Genomic DNA, 17,382 nt, shown 5'->3' with positions numbered 1-17,382 from the left:
TCTGCCCCTCACATCTTCTTTGAAATTACTCCCTCTCACCTTACCTCCATGTCCTTATGATTGTATTAGACATTTCAACACTGGGGATAAAGGTACACTCTGTCTACTCTATCTATGCCTCTCATAATCATATAAACCTCTGTTGGATCTCCCCTCAGCCTCCACCACTCCTCTTGTGCCTGCTAATCCAGGCAAAATCCTGGTAAACCTCTTCTGCACCCTCTCCAAAGTCTCAACCTCCTTCCTATAATGGAGCAGCCGGAACTGTATGTGATACTCCGGGTGCAGCCCAACTCATGTTCTACAAAGCTGCAGTATCTCTTGAAGATCACCTTGATGGTGGGGAGATTTGCACCCGTGATGGAGCTAGTTGAGTCTGCACCAGCAAACCGTTATAAAACAACACAGCTAACTTTTTCTCAATGTTTCACAATTGTCACCAATTACAATGGGAGAGAGACTTAGGAGAAGGTTAAGAAAAGAGATATTGTATTACATATGTGGACTTTACTTGTGTTTAAAAGGTAAAACAAGCCTAAATAGACATTTCGGAATTGAGATTTTGTGTGGATTAACCTAGTTTGATAAGCAAGTCAACATTTAGTCAGGCATTTTTAAGAATTCAACTTCAATGAGTTTTAAATGATTGCTCTTCAGCAGCAGATTATTTTTAAAACAATGATTTCCTTACTTGTTCTGATCATAATTTCCCTGAGATCTATTTTAAAATTCATCACTCTAACATAAAAGCACTGACCATTTTGTATTTAATTTAGGGAATATTTTAATTTTTAAAAGTATTCAGATTTGTATATGACTTATCATCTGGCATAACCTGTTCCTTTTTTTCTCCAATAATATTTCTACTTACTTTGAAATCAGGCCTGTGTTAAGTTCTGTTCATGTATAAGTTCTTCACAATCGGGTATCATATCCCAAAATCATTTTTGATACCCCAAACCACTTTGTCTTAAAACACAGACTTTGGTTAATCCACAGTGCTTTTGGCGCCAGGCTACCATTTTAACATAGCCATAACAGACTAAATTCCCATGGCAGGCGTCACAAGAAGAAGCTAGACTCACTTTCCAGCAAGGGTCATTGGATGATTTGATGCACAGTCTAATTCTTCTTCTCAACTTTCTTGACCGCTGAGTTTAGCAAATAGTTTAATACAAATGATATCAGTTAAAATGTATGCAAATTTAGGACTGAAAATGTGATTTTTCTTGTCAGAGCATCAATGGTTGCAAATATAATAGAACATGGGCACCTGGAACATACCATCATTTAGTCCAAAACTTGAAAGCACGTATTAACAAATGGTAACAATGAGAAATTTTGCAGCTCCTGGAAATCCAAAGCATCACACACAAAATGCTCAAGGAACTGAGCAGGTTGGGCAGCATCCATGGAAACAAGCAACAGACAATGCTTCAGGACAAGACACTTCTTCAAGACTGGAAAGAAAGGAGGAAGACACCAGATTATAAAGGTGAGGGGAGGAGAAGGGGGAATAGCTAGAAGGAAATAGATGAAGCCAATCAATGGATGGGAAATGTAAAGGGCTGGAGATGATGAAATCTGATAAGAGAGGAGAAAGGGAAGGAGGATGGGCACCAGGGGGAGGTGATTGACTGGTAGAGAAAGAGGTAAGAGACCTGAGTGGAGAATAGAAGAGGAGGGGAGGGGGAGGGATTTTTTTTTACAAGAAGGAGAAAATGATATTCATGCCGTTAGGTTGGAGGCTGCCCAGACGGAATATAAGGAGTTGCTCCTCTATGCCAAAGGTGGCCGCATCGTGGCAGAAATGGCCATGGACTGACATGTCCGAGGATGTGCTTTAGGCAGCCTACATTGTACATAATTTACTAATCCTAATCTGTATGTTGCTGGAATGCAAGAGGAGACCCACGTGATCATGGAGAGAAGTATAAACTCATTATAGACAGCACCGGCAATTGAACCCCGTAAGCTCAAAGAGGGTTATGGATTCAAATATATTTTCAAAGGTGGGATTCTATCTCAAATACAAATATAATTTTATTTGAAACTTTATTTAATGCATTGTCTAGCGGTTTTAAATCATCATTAAATCCTTGGATAGTTTGTTATTGTCAGCTGTGCCATTACTTCAGAAATAAGAAAAAATGAGGAGTAAATGGCTTAAGAGATGCTAAAGTAAACAGCAGGGTTATTTTGATAATCCAATCACTCTTCCATATTCAACTCCATGAATACCAACAGCAGGGTAACCAACACACTTCCTCACTGCCAGTTTCTACCAGAACAATATGTATAATTATACCATATCATACCAAAACAGCAAAGGCACTTATGGATGTACAATTTTAAATCATCATATCTATAGGTATGACATGGTATAATTAGATATGATGATGACTTAAAATTGTACATTCATAAGTGCCTTTGCTGTTTTGTTTTGTTGCTGTGATGTATCTGAAGACCTATTATAATTTTCAAAATTTTATGTTAAGCAGATATACCATATAAATTGCAGCTTTAAGAAAACCTCAGCAGGGAATTCACATATTCACTGCTTGTATTTCTGGTCGCCTACTGTCTTCCATTGTAATGAAATATTATTATGCTGGCTTACTCCTGAGACACTCTCTGCCACTGATGAACAATGGGAAGCTTCAAATTTTAATGGTCCCATTACTTGTCATTTGGCTACCAATTAATACTGCTATCAGATGTTCAAAACTTAAGTGGACATTTTTGTTCAACTCATTAACTAAAACTTTATCTAACCCACTCTAAACATTTTAAACAGATTTAAACACAATCTAAACAGATTGGGGACAGCAGATTTGAAACCACATGATCTCCAATCCTTACTTTCTTCACCACAGTTCCTCTGCCAGAAACAGGCAATGTTTGCAGTTGAATCTGAATTTCAATGAGTGATGCAGTGCTAAAGACCAAGGAGCTGTTAGTGAGACTGTTTTACAATGATTATTAAGTGCAAGTAACCATGTGGATGCAGAATTCAAGCCTATGATGTAAATTCCAAGATGGCTTTCCTCTTTAGAGCAAAGAAGGATGAGAGGTGATTTGAAAGAGGTGTATAAGATAATGAGATACAGTGGACAGCCAACACCTTATACACAGAGTGGTAATGAGCAATACAGTACTAGAGGGTGTTACTGGGTATTACTGAAGATTACTCCTCACAGGATCTATACTATTCTTGAACTCTCTGCAGTTCCTCTTCAAAGCTTTGTTCAACAAAGAAGATTACAAATATCTTGGCACCTTGTAAAATGTTGGATCATTATGTTAAAAATTTGTTGCCTGCAAGAATTCTTCAATGCCTTTGACCATCTCACCTGTGGGATGCTCAGGATCCCTGTGAACTTGTATGACAGCAACTGCTCAATGCTCAATGTTTCGGGCCGAGACCCTTCTGCTGGACAGTCTACCACAAATCTCTGCTTTACTAAAATCTCTGGGATTTTCTTTTATCAGACTCAGAAGTCAGTGTTATCACTCAACTAGTGACTTAGTGGCAAGTTCAGAGTAACATATACATGTTGTTGTGGCTCTAAAACTACAGGAAGACTAAAATAGAGAAAGTTGACTTAGTGAACTGGCTCAATTTCTATACTAATCTGACTCCTTCACAATCACTACAACCAACTATTTATTCCTGGTCTATTTTACCCAGATTTAAATGCACAAATTGATATAGCCATGTGTTTTATTAGCCCAGACCTCTGGATGATTAACCTAGTAACATAAATAGAGATGGTTTACTCCTGCTCATTATAACTCGTGCTCATCTAATGAAACACATTTGCAGAAGCCGTACTTCAAAAGCACACTTTCCTGACCAGTGAATATAATGTATTATTGAAAAAGCTTGCTTATCCAGCGAACTCTGAAGAATCCAAAAATAATAGTAAAGGAAATAAGAATTTTTTAGAAAATACACAATGTGGTTTACCAAAACAAGGGAAAGCACATCATCACCAGGTAGAGTTTGGAACATATACAATGCTGGAAACAAGTGCAATATTACACTTGCCTATTCAGATTTCAGCAGATTTTCCTCAAAACATTAATTAGCCATACTAATTCCTATCAAATGAATGTTTATATTTGAAAATAGTATAACATGATATTAAGTTACTTATAACAATTGTTCTGTTATAGAAGACACCTACCATTGAACCTTCTGCCAGTTGGGGCATCTGACCATTGGCAAATCTCATGTTAAGAATCTCATGTTATTATTGAAGATCATAAAATCTGTGCATTTAGAATTGTGTTATTTTGCAGGTATTTTTTCATTCTTGCATCTGATGCCAGATTCAATGACCAAATGCATATTCTATTTAATTTCAGATATATGTGGTATTAATTAGAAATTTCATTTTCTCCAATATTTACAATAATTGTACATACAGAGTATAAAATTAAATAACTAATTACAGAAAATATAAAATGCAGAAATTTTAATGTGTGTACACCTTTGTATTATAAAGCCCTAATGCCAGAATTTTCTGTCACTAATATATACACAGAAAACCACTGTTGACAGAAGGAAAATCATATTGCCTGATTGAAGATAAAATTAATTGAAAACTTGGATTTACTGCTCAAAGTGTAGGCAATGTAGCACTGCACCATTAACAACTGTCCTGAAGAATCACTTCCACTTGTTGGGACTGCAAGGAAGATCAGAAACATGTACTTCATCCTAGGAGATTCACTGTAGAAGCTGTTGAGTCCAACTGCAAAGGAACTTACTGCTTTTTTTTGGTTTGCTTCCATTCACAGGACCATCACTTACCAGATTTTTGCAATTGCTCATGAGTGCATAAATTTGAACTGTAACTATAGAGGTGTTGAAAAATATTTAGATCATTACAGCACAGTACATGACTTCAGCCCATGATGTTGTGCTGACTCTTAAGCCTACTCTACGATCAACCTAATCCTTCCCTCCTACATAGCCCTCCAATATTTTAACATCAATGTGCATATCTAAGTGCTCCTTAAATGCACCTGCGTCCACCACCATCCCAGGCAAGACGTTCCACGCATCCAACATGTTGCGTAAAAAAACTGACATCCCCCCAAAACTTTCCTCAAATCACCTTGAAGTTTTGTCTCCTTGTATTAGCCATTTCCACAGGGGAGAAAAATCTCTATCTACTCAACCTGTGCCCCGTACACCTCTATCAAGTCAACTCTCAACCAGAAAAGCCCTAACTCGCTCAACCTATCCTCATAAGACATGCTCCCCAATCCAGGCAGCATTCTGGTAAATCTACTCTGCACCCTCTCTAAAGCTTCTACATCTTTCCTATGATGAAGTGACACAATATTCCAATTGTAGGTCTAACCAGGGTTTCATGGAGGCGCAACATTACCTCAAGGCTCTTGAACACAATTTCCTGACTACTAAAGGCCATCACACCATATGCCTTCTTAACAATTCGCTCAACTTCAGGGATCCCAAGAACCCCAAGATCCCTGTCCTCCACAAGGTTAAGAATTCTGCCATTAACTGTCTTACTTTATGTTATTTGGTTAATCATCCAGAGATCTGGACTAATAAAAAACAGGACTTATTCTGCCTTCAGATTCAACTTTCACACTTTTTGGGTAAATGTATTTAGAATCTAGGCACTTAATGAAAGATAATGTTATTATATACAGTGATTTCCAGTAAGTTGAGACACATTTTGGCTCAATTGAGCAGCTGTCATGATTAACCAAGGTTTCATGGAAAAAGTTAAAAGGGTATAAAAAAGACAAACTATGTATGTAACAAATTATGTATTTAAATTAAGTACAGAACAAATTAGAACACTATTAATACTACTGGCAGTTGTCCATCGTATCAGATGATGACAGGAAACTTGTGCAGGAGAGCTTTTAAAGTGGAAACCCCATTGCACTGGGGTAGTTACACTCTCTCAATCTTGGAAATCCACTTTAATCGTAATCAATAGTTGTCACAACTGGGTCTTCCTTGGTTGCAGTGTTTGACCATGATTTCTTCTGTGCCTCATCATCCCCTTCACTCCCCATAGAGTGTTGCAAAACCGCCTTCCTAGCTGTTGTGTCTCACTGTAAGTCTCATCCACTCACTGTAAGTCTGCCAGACCTGGCTTTGCATGCTAAGACAGGCATATCCTCATCTCATTGGGGTACAAGACCTGCCAGCTACCCTCATCTGCTTTAGCTTGCCTGTTGAAGAGTCGTGCTGGGGTGTAGCTGCTGTTGCATGCAAACAGCAACTTGGAGGTGAGAGCCAAGTGTCCAGTGGAGACTAAAGGTAACATTTAAGATGATTGTCAATACCTTCAAATCCTTTGTTGTTCCTAACTTGTTGGAAGTAGCAAAATTGTTTCCTTTCACTTCTGGATGTTTCTGGCATCTCCAAGCCTGAATGCTTGAAGCTACAGTGAGTAAAACATTTCTGAATTGTCTTACTGCTAATTTCTCACCAAGTACCAGTGGCAAAAATCACTGCTTTTTGAACACCAACACATGCAACATGCTATTTAACAATTGTTCATTCTAAGCACGGTATAAATGGCTGCACAAGTACACGTGACTGACGCTAGTTAGAAACTGTTTGCCTCAGTCTCCTGTCCCAATTAGTTGGCATGGTATCCCAAATAAACAAAGGGAATCAAAGCTATTTTCTTCATTAGTTTGTGTTCTTTGTCCCAAATAAGTGGTTGCCCCAATTAACTGGAATTCGCTATATTTAAAAAACGTACCTTCAATTTTATGACATTGTAAAATATAGAATGATTATGTAATCGAAATATTAAGTCTTCAGACATTAACCCAGTCCAACCAGGAGGAAGAAGTTGGTCACCACCTATATGAGGTTCTTAAGCCTTCAGCTGAGTTTCTGACTTGTTTGACTTGTAAAATATTCTCCATAACATAGTCAAATTTGCACAGACTAGAGACTGATTAAATCAAGCAACAAATCTTTTTTAGATAAGGAACATCTTTGATTTTCTTTAATACATTGCTCTATCTTTTAAAATGCAAAAATGATACTTTGTAACATCTGAAATGCCTTGACATTGTGATTAACTTTGCTTCAATCATCAAAAGATTAAAGAATCTATGCTTTAAAATGAATTTATTGCTTCATTAAGCTAAAGTTAAAAGCTTCTGAATATTACCTGGATACAATAGGGTCTTTTAAGAGCTTCTTAGATAGGTACATGGAGCTTAGGAAAATAGAGGATAATGCGTTCGGGAAATTCTAGGCATTCTCTAGAGTAGGTTAAATGGTTGGCACAACATTGTGGGCTGAAGGGCCTGTAATGTACTGTAGATTTCTAGGTTCTATGTACTTACAAGGCCATTAGATTTAGGGAGAAAAAAAACTGTCAAAAAATAAAACAACAACAGGTGATTACAGAATTGTGTGTCGCAACTGATAGATTATGAGACTTAAGCAAAAAGGCATATTAAGTTAATGGTAAGAAAATGCATCAGACAATAATGAACACATTTTCTTGTCAAGAATTACTTCATGAAACTTCAGCGAGAATATTTCGTAAGTACCAGGTGAAGGTAACTGTGAAGTCATCTTTTTTATATCATTAATCATCTCAAATGTAAGCCATGTTATTACAGGATAGAATAGCCTAGCAAAGTATAGGCACTTTGGCACACAATGTTGTGCAAAAGTGCCTATAACCTTCGTCTAACCCGGGGGTCGGCAACCCACGGCTCCGGAGCCACATGTGGCTCTTTTACGTCTGTGCTGCGGCTCCCTGTTGCTTTGGGAAATAATTGGTTGTGGCGACCCTTTTCCTGGCACATCCGAACCGACTCACAATTAGATAGCCTACAGGGGTTTGCGAGCACAGAGCTTTGGAGCCTCTGCGCCATGGGGGGCAGGTTGAGGGAGGCTTAAAAGTGAGGCTGAAGATTTCGAATAAAGTTTTTTCCTTCGACTGCAGTTACCGACTCCGTGTCGTAATTTTAGCGCTGCGTGTAGCACACCGCTACATGGTCAGTATTTAATTAAAATGTATTTTATGTTAGTTTGTTAGTTTTTGAAATGTAAATCTAAATTTGAAGATTATGGTGATCTTGTACAATCTAAATAAGACGTTGTGGTGACCCATTTCCTGACACATCCGAACCGGCTCACAATTAGACAGCGTTCAGGCTAAGGGAGATAGCCTACGGGGGCTTGTGAGTACGTGTCTTTTGCAGCATCCGCGCCCATGGGGGGGGGCGGGTTGAGTGAGGCTTAAAAGCAAGGCTGTTTAGTTCGAATAAAGCTATCTTTGACTGCAGTTTACTGACTGTGTGTAGCACACCGCTACAACATGTTTTTATCGCTGGCTGTCCAGAGGGGAGGTGCTGAAACGCTTTGTCGCGTGTCTGGAAGAAGTGAAAACTTTCCTGGGCAGCAAAGGGCTCAACTTTCCCGAGCTGGAACAGCCAGAGTGGCTGGAAAAGCTACACTTCATGGTAGACATGACAGCGCACCTGAACACGCTGAACACAGCTCTTCAATGGGGTAAGGACGTACAGCCCTGCACATGTTGGAGGATGTTTTGGCATTCGAGTGCAAGTTGACGTTGCTTGCCAGAGATTTACAGAAAGGCACATTGTCTCACTTCCCCAATTTGAGAGAGTTCAAACAAGGTCACGACATGATAAATTTGGAGTATTTACATTCTGCAATCATCGCAATGCAAACATCGTTTGGGAAACGCTTCTGTGAGTTCAGAGAGGAAAAAAACACATTATCCTTCCCAGTCACTCCCCTAAGTATCGATCCATCCCTACTGAATACGACTGCATTGTCAGGTGTGAGTCAACCTGAACAAGTATGATAAATATTTTAATTGCCTATTACTTTACGTATATTCATATGTTTTCATTGTTCAGTGAAATAGTCCTTTTATTTTTCAGGTTGACAGCTGGCTGACGTTATTTTTGGTTTGCTGCTGGCGGCAAATTTAAGTTTGGCGTTTTTCATAAATACAAGAAGGACTCAAATAGACGTTGAGTATTTTACTTAAAAGTAACCTTCAAACCAACGTCTTTTTTTCGGAGTTCAAAATGTTTTTGTTGCATGCAGAAATGTAATTTCGTTTTCTCTGCAGGAGTTCATCAATTTCATAAATGCAACACATTATAGTATGTTTATACATAGCATAAAGGCAAAACAAAACGTTGTATGCAGTGTTATTTCATTTTAAATGTCAAACGGGTTTTGCGGCTCCCAGTGTTTTCTTTTCTGTGGGAAACGGGTCCAAGTGGCTCTTTCAGTGGTAAAGGTTGCTGACCCCTGGTCTAACCCTTCACTCTCACGTAGCCGTCCAAGAGTCTCTTAAATGCCCCTAATGACTCTGCCTCTACCACTGACCACACAGCTAACGCTTACTGTTTAAAAAAAACCTTCCTCTGGTCTACTCCTTATACTATAATACTGCCTTGCTACTGAATAACATTTATAACTTCAAAAGCAATCATGTCTATCGGCTTACCATTAACTGTAAATTCTTTTGTAAGACTGAATATTTTACGCTTATAGTGATTAATTTTCATAACAAGGCAAGTCGCTTAATTATTAACTTTTTTCCTGGAAATTCCTTCAAGTTGACAAGGGAATTTGTGTATATCAGGTCTTTCTTTCTTTCTTTCTTTCTTTCTTATTTATTTATTTATCTATCTATCTATCTATCTATCTATCTATTTATTTATTTATTGCACTGTCACTCATGGCTTTGACCATTAACAATTCAGTTCAAGATTCAAGATCATTTAATGTCATTTCCTATAAACAAGTTTGAGGAAAACAAAATTATTGTTACTCTGGATCCAATGCAGCACAGAAGAATCTCAAAAAATAAAGAACACAATAAATAGAAATAACTACATAAGATAGCTTATATAGAGCAATTAATTTTATGTACATTAAACACTAGGCAGTACATTGGGTGATTGATGGGAAATACGTACTAACGTGCTTGCAGTCTTAGTGGGTGGAATTGTTGATCAGCTTTACTGCTTGGGGAAAGTAATTGATTTTTGGACTGGTGGTCCTGGTGTAGATGCTATATAGCCTCCTCCCTGATGGGAATGGAACAAACAGCCCATGAGCAAGGTGGATGGGAACCTTCAGGATGTCACTGACCTTTTTCCCAGCACTTTTCTGTATATGTGTCCTTGATGGTGGGTAGGCTGGTGGAAGTGATGTATTGGGCAGATTTAACTACCCATCGTAGAGCATTCCTGTCTGATAGAGTGCCGTTTTTGTACCAAGCAGTGATGCAGCTTGTCCAGATGCTCTCTACTGTGCACCTATAGAATGACATGAGAATGGGTGCAAAGTCCAGCTATTTCAGCCTCCTCAGAAAGTAGAGGCATTGGTGAGCTTTGACTGTGTAGGATGTATTCTGTGACCATGAGAGGTTGTGTGCGCTATAGACTCCCAAACGTTTGAAACTGATTGCAGTTTCCTCTGCTGTGCAGCCAATGTAAAGATGGGGGGTGTGGAGGGTATGAGTTCTCCTGAAGTCGATACCATTTACTTGGAACAAAGTAAACAGTTGACATTTCAGGCCCAAACCCTTCATCAGGACTGATGAAGTGTCCTGATGAAAGCTCTTGGTCTGAAATGTTGACTGTTTACTCTTTTCCATAGTTGCTGCCTGACTTACTGAGTTCCTCCAGCATTTTGTGTGTGTTGCTTTGGATTTCCAGCATCTCCAGAGTTTTGTGCTTGTAACCATTTCTTTTCTCTTGTTGACATTGAGGAAGAGGTTATTTGCCTGGCACCAGGCCTTGAGCTCTTCCTCTCACTCTTTGTAGGCGGTCTCCTCGTTGTTGGTGATGAGCCCCACCACTGTTGTGTCATCAGAGAACTTGATGATGTGATTGCTTGGTTGCTTCTCCCTGCGGTCATATATGAACAGAATGCACATCAATGTGCTCAGCACACAATGGTAGGGAGAACCCATGTTGAGCATGAAGGGGACGGAGGAGTATTTGTGCCTCCTGGCCATCTGAGGTCTGTTTGTCCAGAAGTCCATCACCCATTTGAACAGTGGTGTATTTAAACTGAGGATTAGGAGATTGTTCATCAAGGTCTGCGAGACAAAAGTGTTGAATGCCAAACTGAAATCCAGAAACAGCATTCTGACGAAACTGTCCTTGTTCTCTAGATGTGTCAGGGCCAGGTGAATGACGGTTCTAAATGTAGTGTAGTGCAGGCTCAGAAAAAAAACAATCAGTCTTCTTAAAACAGCCCCTTCTCCCCACTCCACCCATCACAGCCAGCACCACTCCTGCCACTGGCTACAACTTGTATTTTTTGTAAGCTAGGCAAATAAGCCATTATAATGCCATTTCGGCAATGGCTGTCCTTCACCAGTCCCATCCCCTTTTCCCTCTCTCACCTTATCCCCTTGCCTGCCCATTGCCACCCTCTGGTGCTCCACCCACCCTTTTCTTTCTTCCATGGCCTTCTGTGCTCTCCTATCAGATTCCCCCTTCTCCAGCCCTGTATCTCTTTCACCAATCAGCTACCCAGCTCTTTACTTCACCCCCTCCCAGTTTCACCTATCACCTTGTGTTTCTTCCTCCTCTTCCCACCTTTTAACTTTGCTCCTCATCATTTTTTCTCCAGTCCTGCTGAAGGGTCTCCGCCTGAAAGGTCGACTTTTCCACAGATGCTGCCTGGAGTTCCTCCAGCGTTATGTGCATGTTGCTTGGACTTCTGCAGATTTTTTTTTGCTTGTAAGCCATTATAAGCTGTGTAAACTTTATTCTGATTGTGGGCCATTACAGTAAATATAATTTCATAACTCACACCAATTCTTGATTTAAAATATACTGCAGGTGCAATTAATGCAACTCAATGAAAATTGTTCTTTTTCATGGAATGCACATTGCATGCTATTAGTTTAAAAAAGTTGAAAACCTTTACTGCCTCAATAGATTTCTAATACTTTTTTTTACTGATCAAAGTATATGAGTGACTTCTAAAGACACCTCATGATTTCTGAATTCACAATCCATAGGGATAATGTTTTCCACATAAATGCAATCCTTTAAAAAAAAAATCTTCTAAATTTCCAAACATTATTTGTTGGCTTAACTTTGCAAATATGACCTCTTCGCCATGAATTGTGTACAAAGTAGAAAATATGTGTATGGTGTGAGGCTTATATGTGAATTGACTACACTTGACAAACCCTCTGAGAGGTCAATAGCATATAGTACAATTGCAGTTTTGCCAAAGAGTTCAAAGTTGGTGGAAGATAGTGCATTCTCAGACTATTTGTGACTTGGTTAATACATAATGATAGAAGTAAAAACATCATGTCTCAACATTCATCCTCTCAATTCTTCTAAAGAAAAATAGACTGCTTCATAAGCACATAAAGCTTAACTTATACAGATAGGGATCACTGCTACTTTTGGTTATATCGAGTCTTTGATTGTGCAACAAATAGCTAAGTAATATAAACAACTTGAGACATATAAAAACATTCCAAAGTAAAACAAAGTAAATCAATGGAAAGGTTGATTGTAACTGTTGCAGCAGGATTGCTAATTTTAACAGGCAGTGGCCATACTCCCCAAGATAGATTTACTCTCTGAAGATCTCCTTGTTGAATTAAATCTCAATGTTATAATGATCAAAGAATTTGTACAACTTGTTTAACAGCCTTAGTAATTATGGCAAGAGATTGTGATCATCCGATAAACACATATTGAGCATTTTAGATTTGTTCTTTGCTATCTTCAACATAAATCGACTTTTTTTTTTATATATTTGGTGTATTGCACAGAATGAAGCCACTGTGTCCATTGAGTTACGTTGTTACTTTGAAAGAAAAGGGCCATTAGTTGCACTGGGGCCATGATCCTGCAAAATTTTCCTTAAGTACATAAAGAAATACCAAATTATCTTGCTGAATAATTGTCACCAGCCTTATATCTTCCAAACTGTAACCAATTACTACATACAAAAAGATCTAGTTATTGATGTTTGCCTATTTCAACATTTCCTGCAACTACCAACCTGCCTTCCACTGAAATCAGCACCATTCCAAAGTATGAAAAATACCCATAATTTGAACACCTCAGTTAAATCTTTCAACAGAAACAATCTCCCTATGAACCAACTTGATAAAGCTGCTCTACATTCTTCAAAGTATAACAACCATTAATAAATACAACATGCAAGCTGTGTGCGGGTATGATCACTTTGTGCCATTATTTATAACTTTTTCTTAATATTCCTTATTTACAGTTTTTTGTGCTAATTTGAATTTAGGAATAGCCAGATCTCAATGGCCATTAAGTCTAAATAAAATAGGCCGATTTTGTCTTCTTCCTCTCTCCACCCAACCCCCATGCTTCACATCACACTTCGCTGCATTAAATTTCTTCTGTCACCTGTCTGTCCATTTCACCCGTCTGACAATGCTTCCCCGAGGTCTGATCATAATCTCCTTGCGGGTTACTACTTTCCCCAGGATTAGACGTTGAATAATAACCACGAATATTAAAAAAACAATTAAGTAATCGTATTCAATGTTCGTGGTCACAAAATATACATTTCAGGATTGCCATTTCACGTAGGACTTTCTAGGAATCTCGTCTTTTGACGGAAATCCTTTCAATCTCGAGCAGAGATTGAGAATTGCGTAATCATGCATCCTTAAATTTATGCCCCGTCCTACGTGTGACCCATGTGGATTTGTGAAACGACTATTTGCATGTAAAGTTTTAAATTCACTTGGTATTTTGCAATGAAGCGGATTTGCTGAACACCAGAATCTTAGTAACAAATTAACAATGACACACACTGGTCATTGGTAAAATTCACGAATTTCTTCCAGATTTATTGTATCCCAATGGAATGCAATGATGGATGTTAAGGGTCATTTCATAAGTGACCTTCTTTAACTCGCTGTATGAATAAATTTATGCACAAAATCATCTCACCGGGAGAAAATGGGAAATAGCCTGAAAACATTTTTTTATCCGTTGTTTTTGCACCTTTATACCAATTGTCTGGAATAAAAGCAATTTAGATCCTTAATCTCTTTGGAACAAAACAAAAGATGTTTAGAACACTTTATTTTGTGCACGTGTCGATTTTTATTAATATCTGCCCAGATTGTAAAAAAGCACTAAAATAATAGTTAGTGATAATCTAACACATATCAGATTACATCTTCATTTTTTTCGTACCGGTTTTCATTTGAAGGAATGCAGATTGGTCACTTCTTGGGCCCCCTTCGCTGAAAGTCCATGGAAAAAGAGAGTATAAAAGAGAGTGCCTGCGGTGCAAATGGAAGGGTTTCCTACTGTAGCCGGCTGCCGCTGGGATTGCTCTCTCGTTGTATGCACTGGCTCTCCAGAGTGCATGTAGGCTCGCAAACTCCCTCTCAGTCCTTCCTGGCTGTCGGTGGTGACAAGTACACCCGAGTTTCAACGGCTTCTGTCTCATCCCCTCCCCCCTCCCCAGACCCATCTTCCTTCCTTCTCTTCCATCCCTCCTCTTTCTCTGTCTCTCCAATTTCAATTCATACTGATTTCTCCTCTATCCGTCTAGCCTCCCCTCCCCACCTTCCTCACTAACCAATAGATGCCCGGCCAGTAATGGAGGATTTCCTACCCGACATGTAAGCGAACGTTCCCTTCAGCCGGCGGATCCTTCCTTCGTTTGAAAAGACAAAACAAAAACAGCAACAACAAAACAAGGGGAAAAAAGGCTGAAGAAGGACAGGGGAAGATTCGGCCTCTGCACTCAGTGGAAGCCAAAATGTCGACTAGAACGCCATTGCCCACAGTGAATGAGCGAGACACAGAAAATGTGAGTGAAATTATGTTTCTTTTTAAAAAACGATGCTACTTTTAAGGCGACTGGGTCAGCCGAGAGCTTGAGAGCCGCTGTCCGAATGAGCAGGGGTATTTGTGGCTGTGAGGGATGCGGCGGCGGCGCGGGGGATTCTCAGAGATGGATCCAGCAAAAGAAAAAAAATCCCAGAGAGAGAGAGAGAGAGCAGCGGACAGAGGCTCCGACTCGCCCGCTTCGTCAGGCACACAGGCCTCTCTCCCCAGCTTTGCTAGCAGAAGCGTTTTATTATTTCCCGTGGAGTGATTCTTTCATTCAGACTGAATTTAAAAACCTGCCTGCCATTTGCGTGGTGTGCTCACTCACAACCATCCCTCGTACCCTTACAATCCTGAAATATCCTTTTAAGGCTGCCTTTGACTATGGGGTGCAGCCCAATGACAAGGACCACAAAAGAGCTCCGACCCGGTTTAGTGTCGCTCAATGCAGACTTCGGACTGACGCAGTATCTTTCAGTTTGATATATTATTGTGGGAGTTTTCAATATGCAGATTACAATCGGCATTACTGCTAATGTTTATTTCATAATTCGTTCACTTACTCCTGGCATATTTCAAGGAGGAATATAGGTTGATGACTATTCAAAACTGACGACTCACTGGGAAGGTTAAGGGTCAGGTGGACTACACACCAGCCTGACCCAAGTCCAAAATATTGTTGGTCTATTTTATCACTAATAGGCTAATCTTCAGTGTGTGTATGTTGCTCCCCTCCCCAAATGGGTACTTTTTAAAAAAACAATTAATGATTCATTTTGTCAGTGATGAGTTGCATTGTGCCATTCTTAATCATTTATGCTTTGGTGGAATGAACCAATAATGCTGAAGTCATCCAAGTCCTCATTGTTGCAGCAGAATTGCTGAGCATTAATGTGACAGTTATATGGATTATTATGAAAAATACTGGTATGGTAAATCTAAGTTGTTGCAAGCAATTAAAATGTACATTTAAACCGCACACCTGATTAACATGAAATGATTAAAATAATATGCATCTACTCTTCCAGCACACTTCACTTGATGGATATGGTGAATCACAAAGCCAGCCCTCCAAATCAAGTAGCAGGCAAAATCTGCCACGATGTAGGAACTCGGTGGCATCTACGACCGAAGAGCAACCCCACGTTGGAAATTATAGGCTGCTAAAGACTATCGGCAAGGGAAACTTTGCAAAAGTAAAATTAGCACGACATGTTCTAACTGGAAGGGAAGTGAGTTTTATTTAGTTTATTTCAGCCTCTATCAGAATCTCATATCCATTCCTGTTCTATTGTAACTATTTTGTCATTTCTTAATTTTGTATACACGTATTTCACTAACAGACTTTTTGAAGTTTTAATAATCTTATTTGAGTTCCTCTGCATATCATTTGTTGTTTCTATTGACCTGCAAAGGCTGAGGCATTCATGCTGATAGTTTTGGCATGCCAATGGCAGAGTGAAGCAGGCTTGTGGTCCACATTGATAATAAGTAGGCCGAAGAAGTTCAAATGTCGCTGTTCTGTTCCTTATCTCTGGTATCTTTTGGTGGATGCAGCAAGATTTTCCGAGATACTTCTGAAGTGACATCAGAATCATTGTTGGTGTTCTAAGATATTTAAGATGTAAAGAGGAATGCTACTAATGAAACTATAGATTTGCTTCCTGATCTTCATTTTAGCCATATTTTTGTCAATTATATTAGAAGCAAAACTATTTCTGATTTTAAAGATTCTGCCTGTTGAAGATTAACATAGGATAATTTAAGAGAAAATGATTTGTTTTTTTTCAATGAAAGGAAAATGTTTAAGTCTCAGCTTCTAAATAAATTCCTGGACTGAACCTTACAGGTGCTTTTCCCAAGATGCTTGGTTTTTTTTTGAGTGGGGCATATTTGAATGTCAGATGATTATGAAACTTAAACCAATGGCTAAGAATAAAATGAATACTAATGCTATTCATCGAAGAGTACATGCATTTTAGCTAAAATATTTTAAATGTAAAAATAATGAAATAATCATTCTGTTAATTACTGTCAAAATCTTTTTCAGGTTGCTGTTAAAATAATTGACAAAACTCAGCTCAATCCTACCAGTCTACAAAAGGTAAGGCTTTCTTTAATCATAAGTTAATATTCACTGCTGCTTTCATGGAGACAAGCAGAGAAAATATAAGGAATTTTTGTTTTGTGATTGCATATACTTTATTGACAAAGGGAAATATAACTTCGTGAAATTGGAAATTGTGTCAAAATAGGCTTGAAGTAATGTTAGTGTACCATGTCTTATTAAGCAAGTACCAACTGGATACAAACAGAAAATTTGTTTCACATGCCTGTATTGTTTGCAGAGGATGGGTGGTTACAGTTACAAGCCATTCAACTGGGGGGGGGGGGGGGGGGTTGAATATTATTGTATAGAAGAATGTTATTATATTGCAGTTACGCCAATCATTATGTGAACAATATTGTTTAAATCCCATAGTGGATTATCAACTC

At 38.8% G+C, this 17,382-nt stretch overlaps 1 protein-coding gene across 5 annotated transcripts in view; it reads left to right on the top strand.

Annotated features, from left to right (window-relative positions):
* The first annotated feature begins 14,136 nt into the window (after positions 1-14,136).
* mark1 (MAP/microtubule affinity-regulating kinase 1) overlaps positions 14,137-17,382 on the top strand; it is a 176,767-nt gene continuing 173,521 nt past the window's right edge. For all 5 annotated transcript variants that reach the window (XM_059985821.1, XM_059985818.1, XM_059985820.1 and 2 more), the window contains exons 1-3: positions 14,137-14,866; positions 15,915-16,118; positions 16,937-16,990. In XM_059985821.1, the coding sequence (XP_059841804.1) occupies positions 14,816-14,866; positions 15,915-16,118; positions 16,937-16,990 (309 nt within the window). In that variant the 5' untranslated portion in view covers positions 14,137-14,815. The remainder of the gene's footprint in view (positions 14,867-15,914; positions 16,119-16,936; positions 16,991-17,382) is intronic.

This window comes from Hypanus sabinus, chromosome 12, assembly GCF_030144855.1.
Source record: "Hypanus sabinus isolate sHypSab1 chromosome 12, sHypSab1.hap1, whole genome shotgun sequence".
NCBI lineage: Eukaryota > Metazoa > Chordata > Chondrichthyes > Myliobatiformes > Dasyatidae > Hypanus > Hypanus sabinus.
The sequence above is the reverse complement of the archived record's forward strand: the minus strand, read 5'-3'. Positions and strand labels throughout refer to the sequence as shown.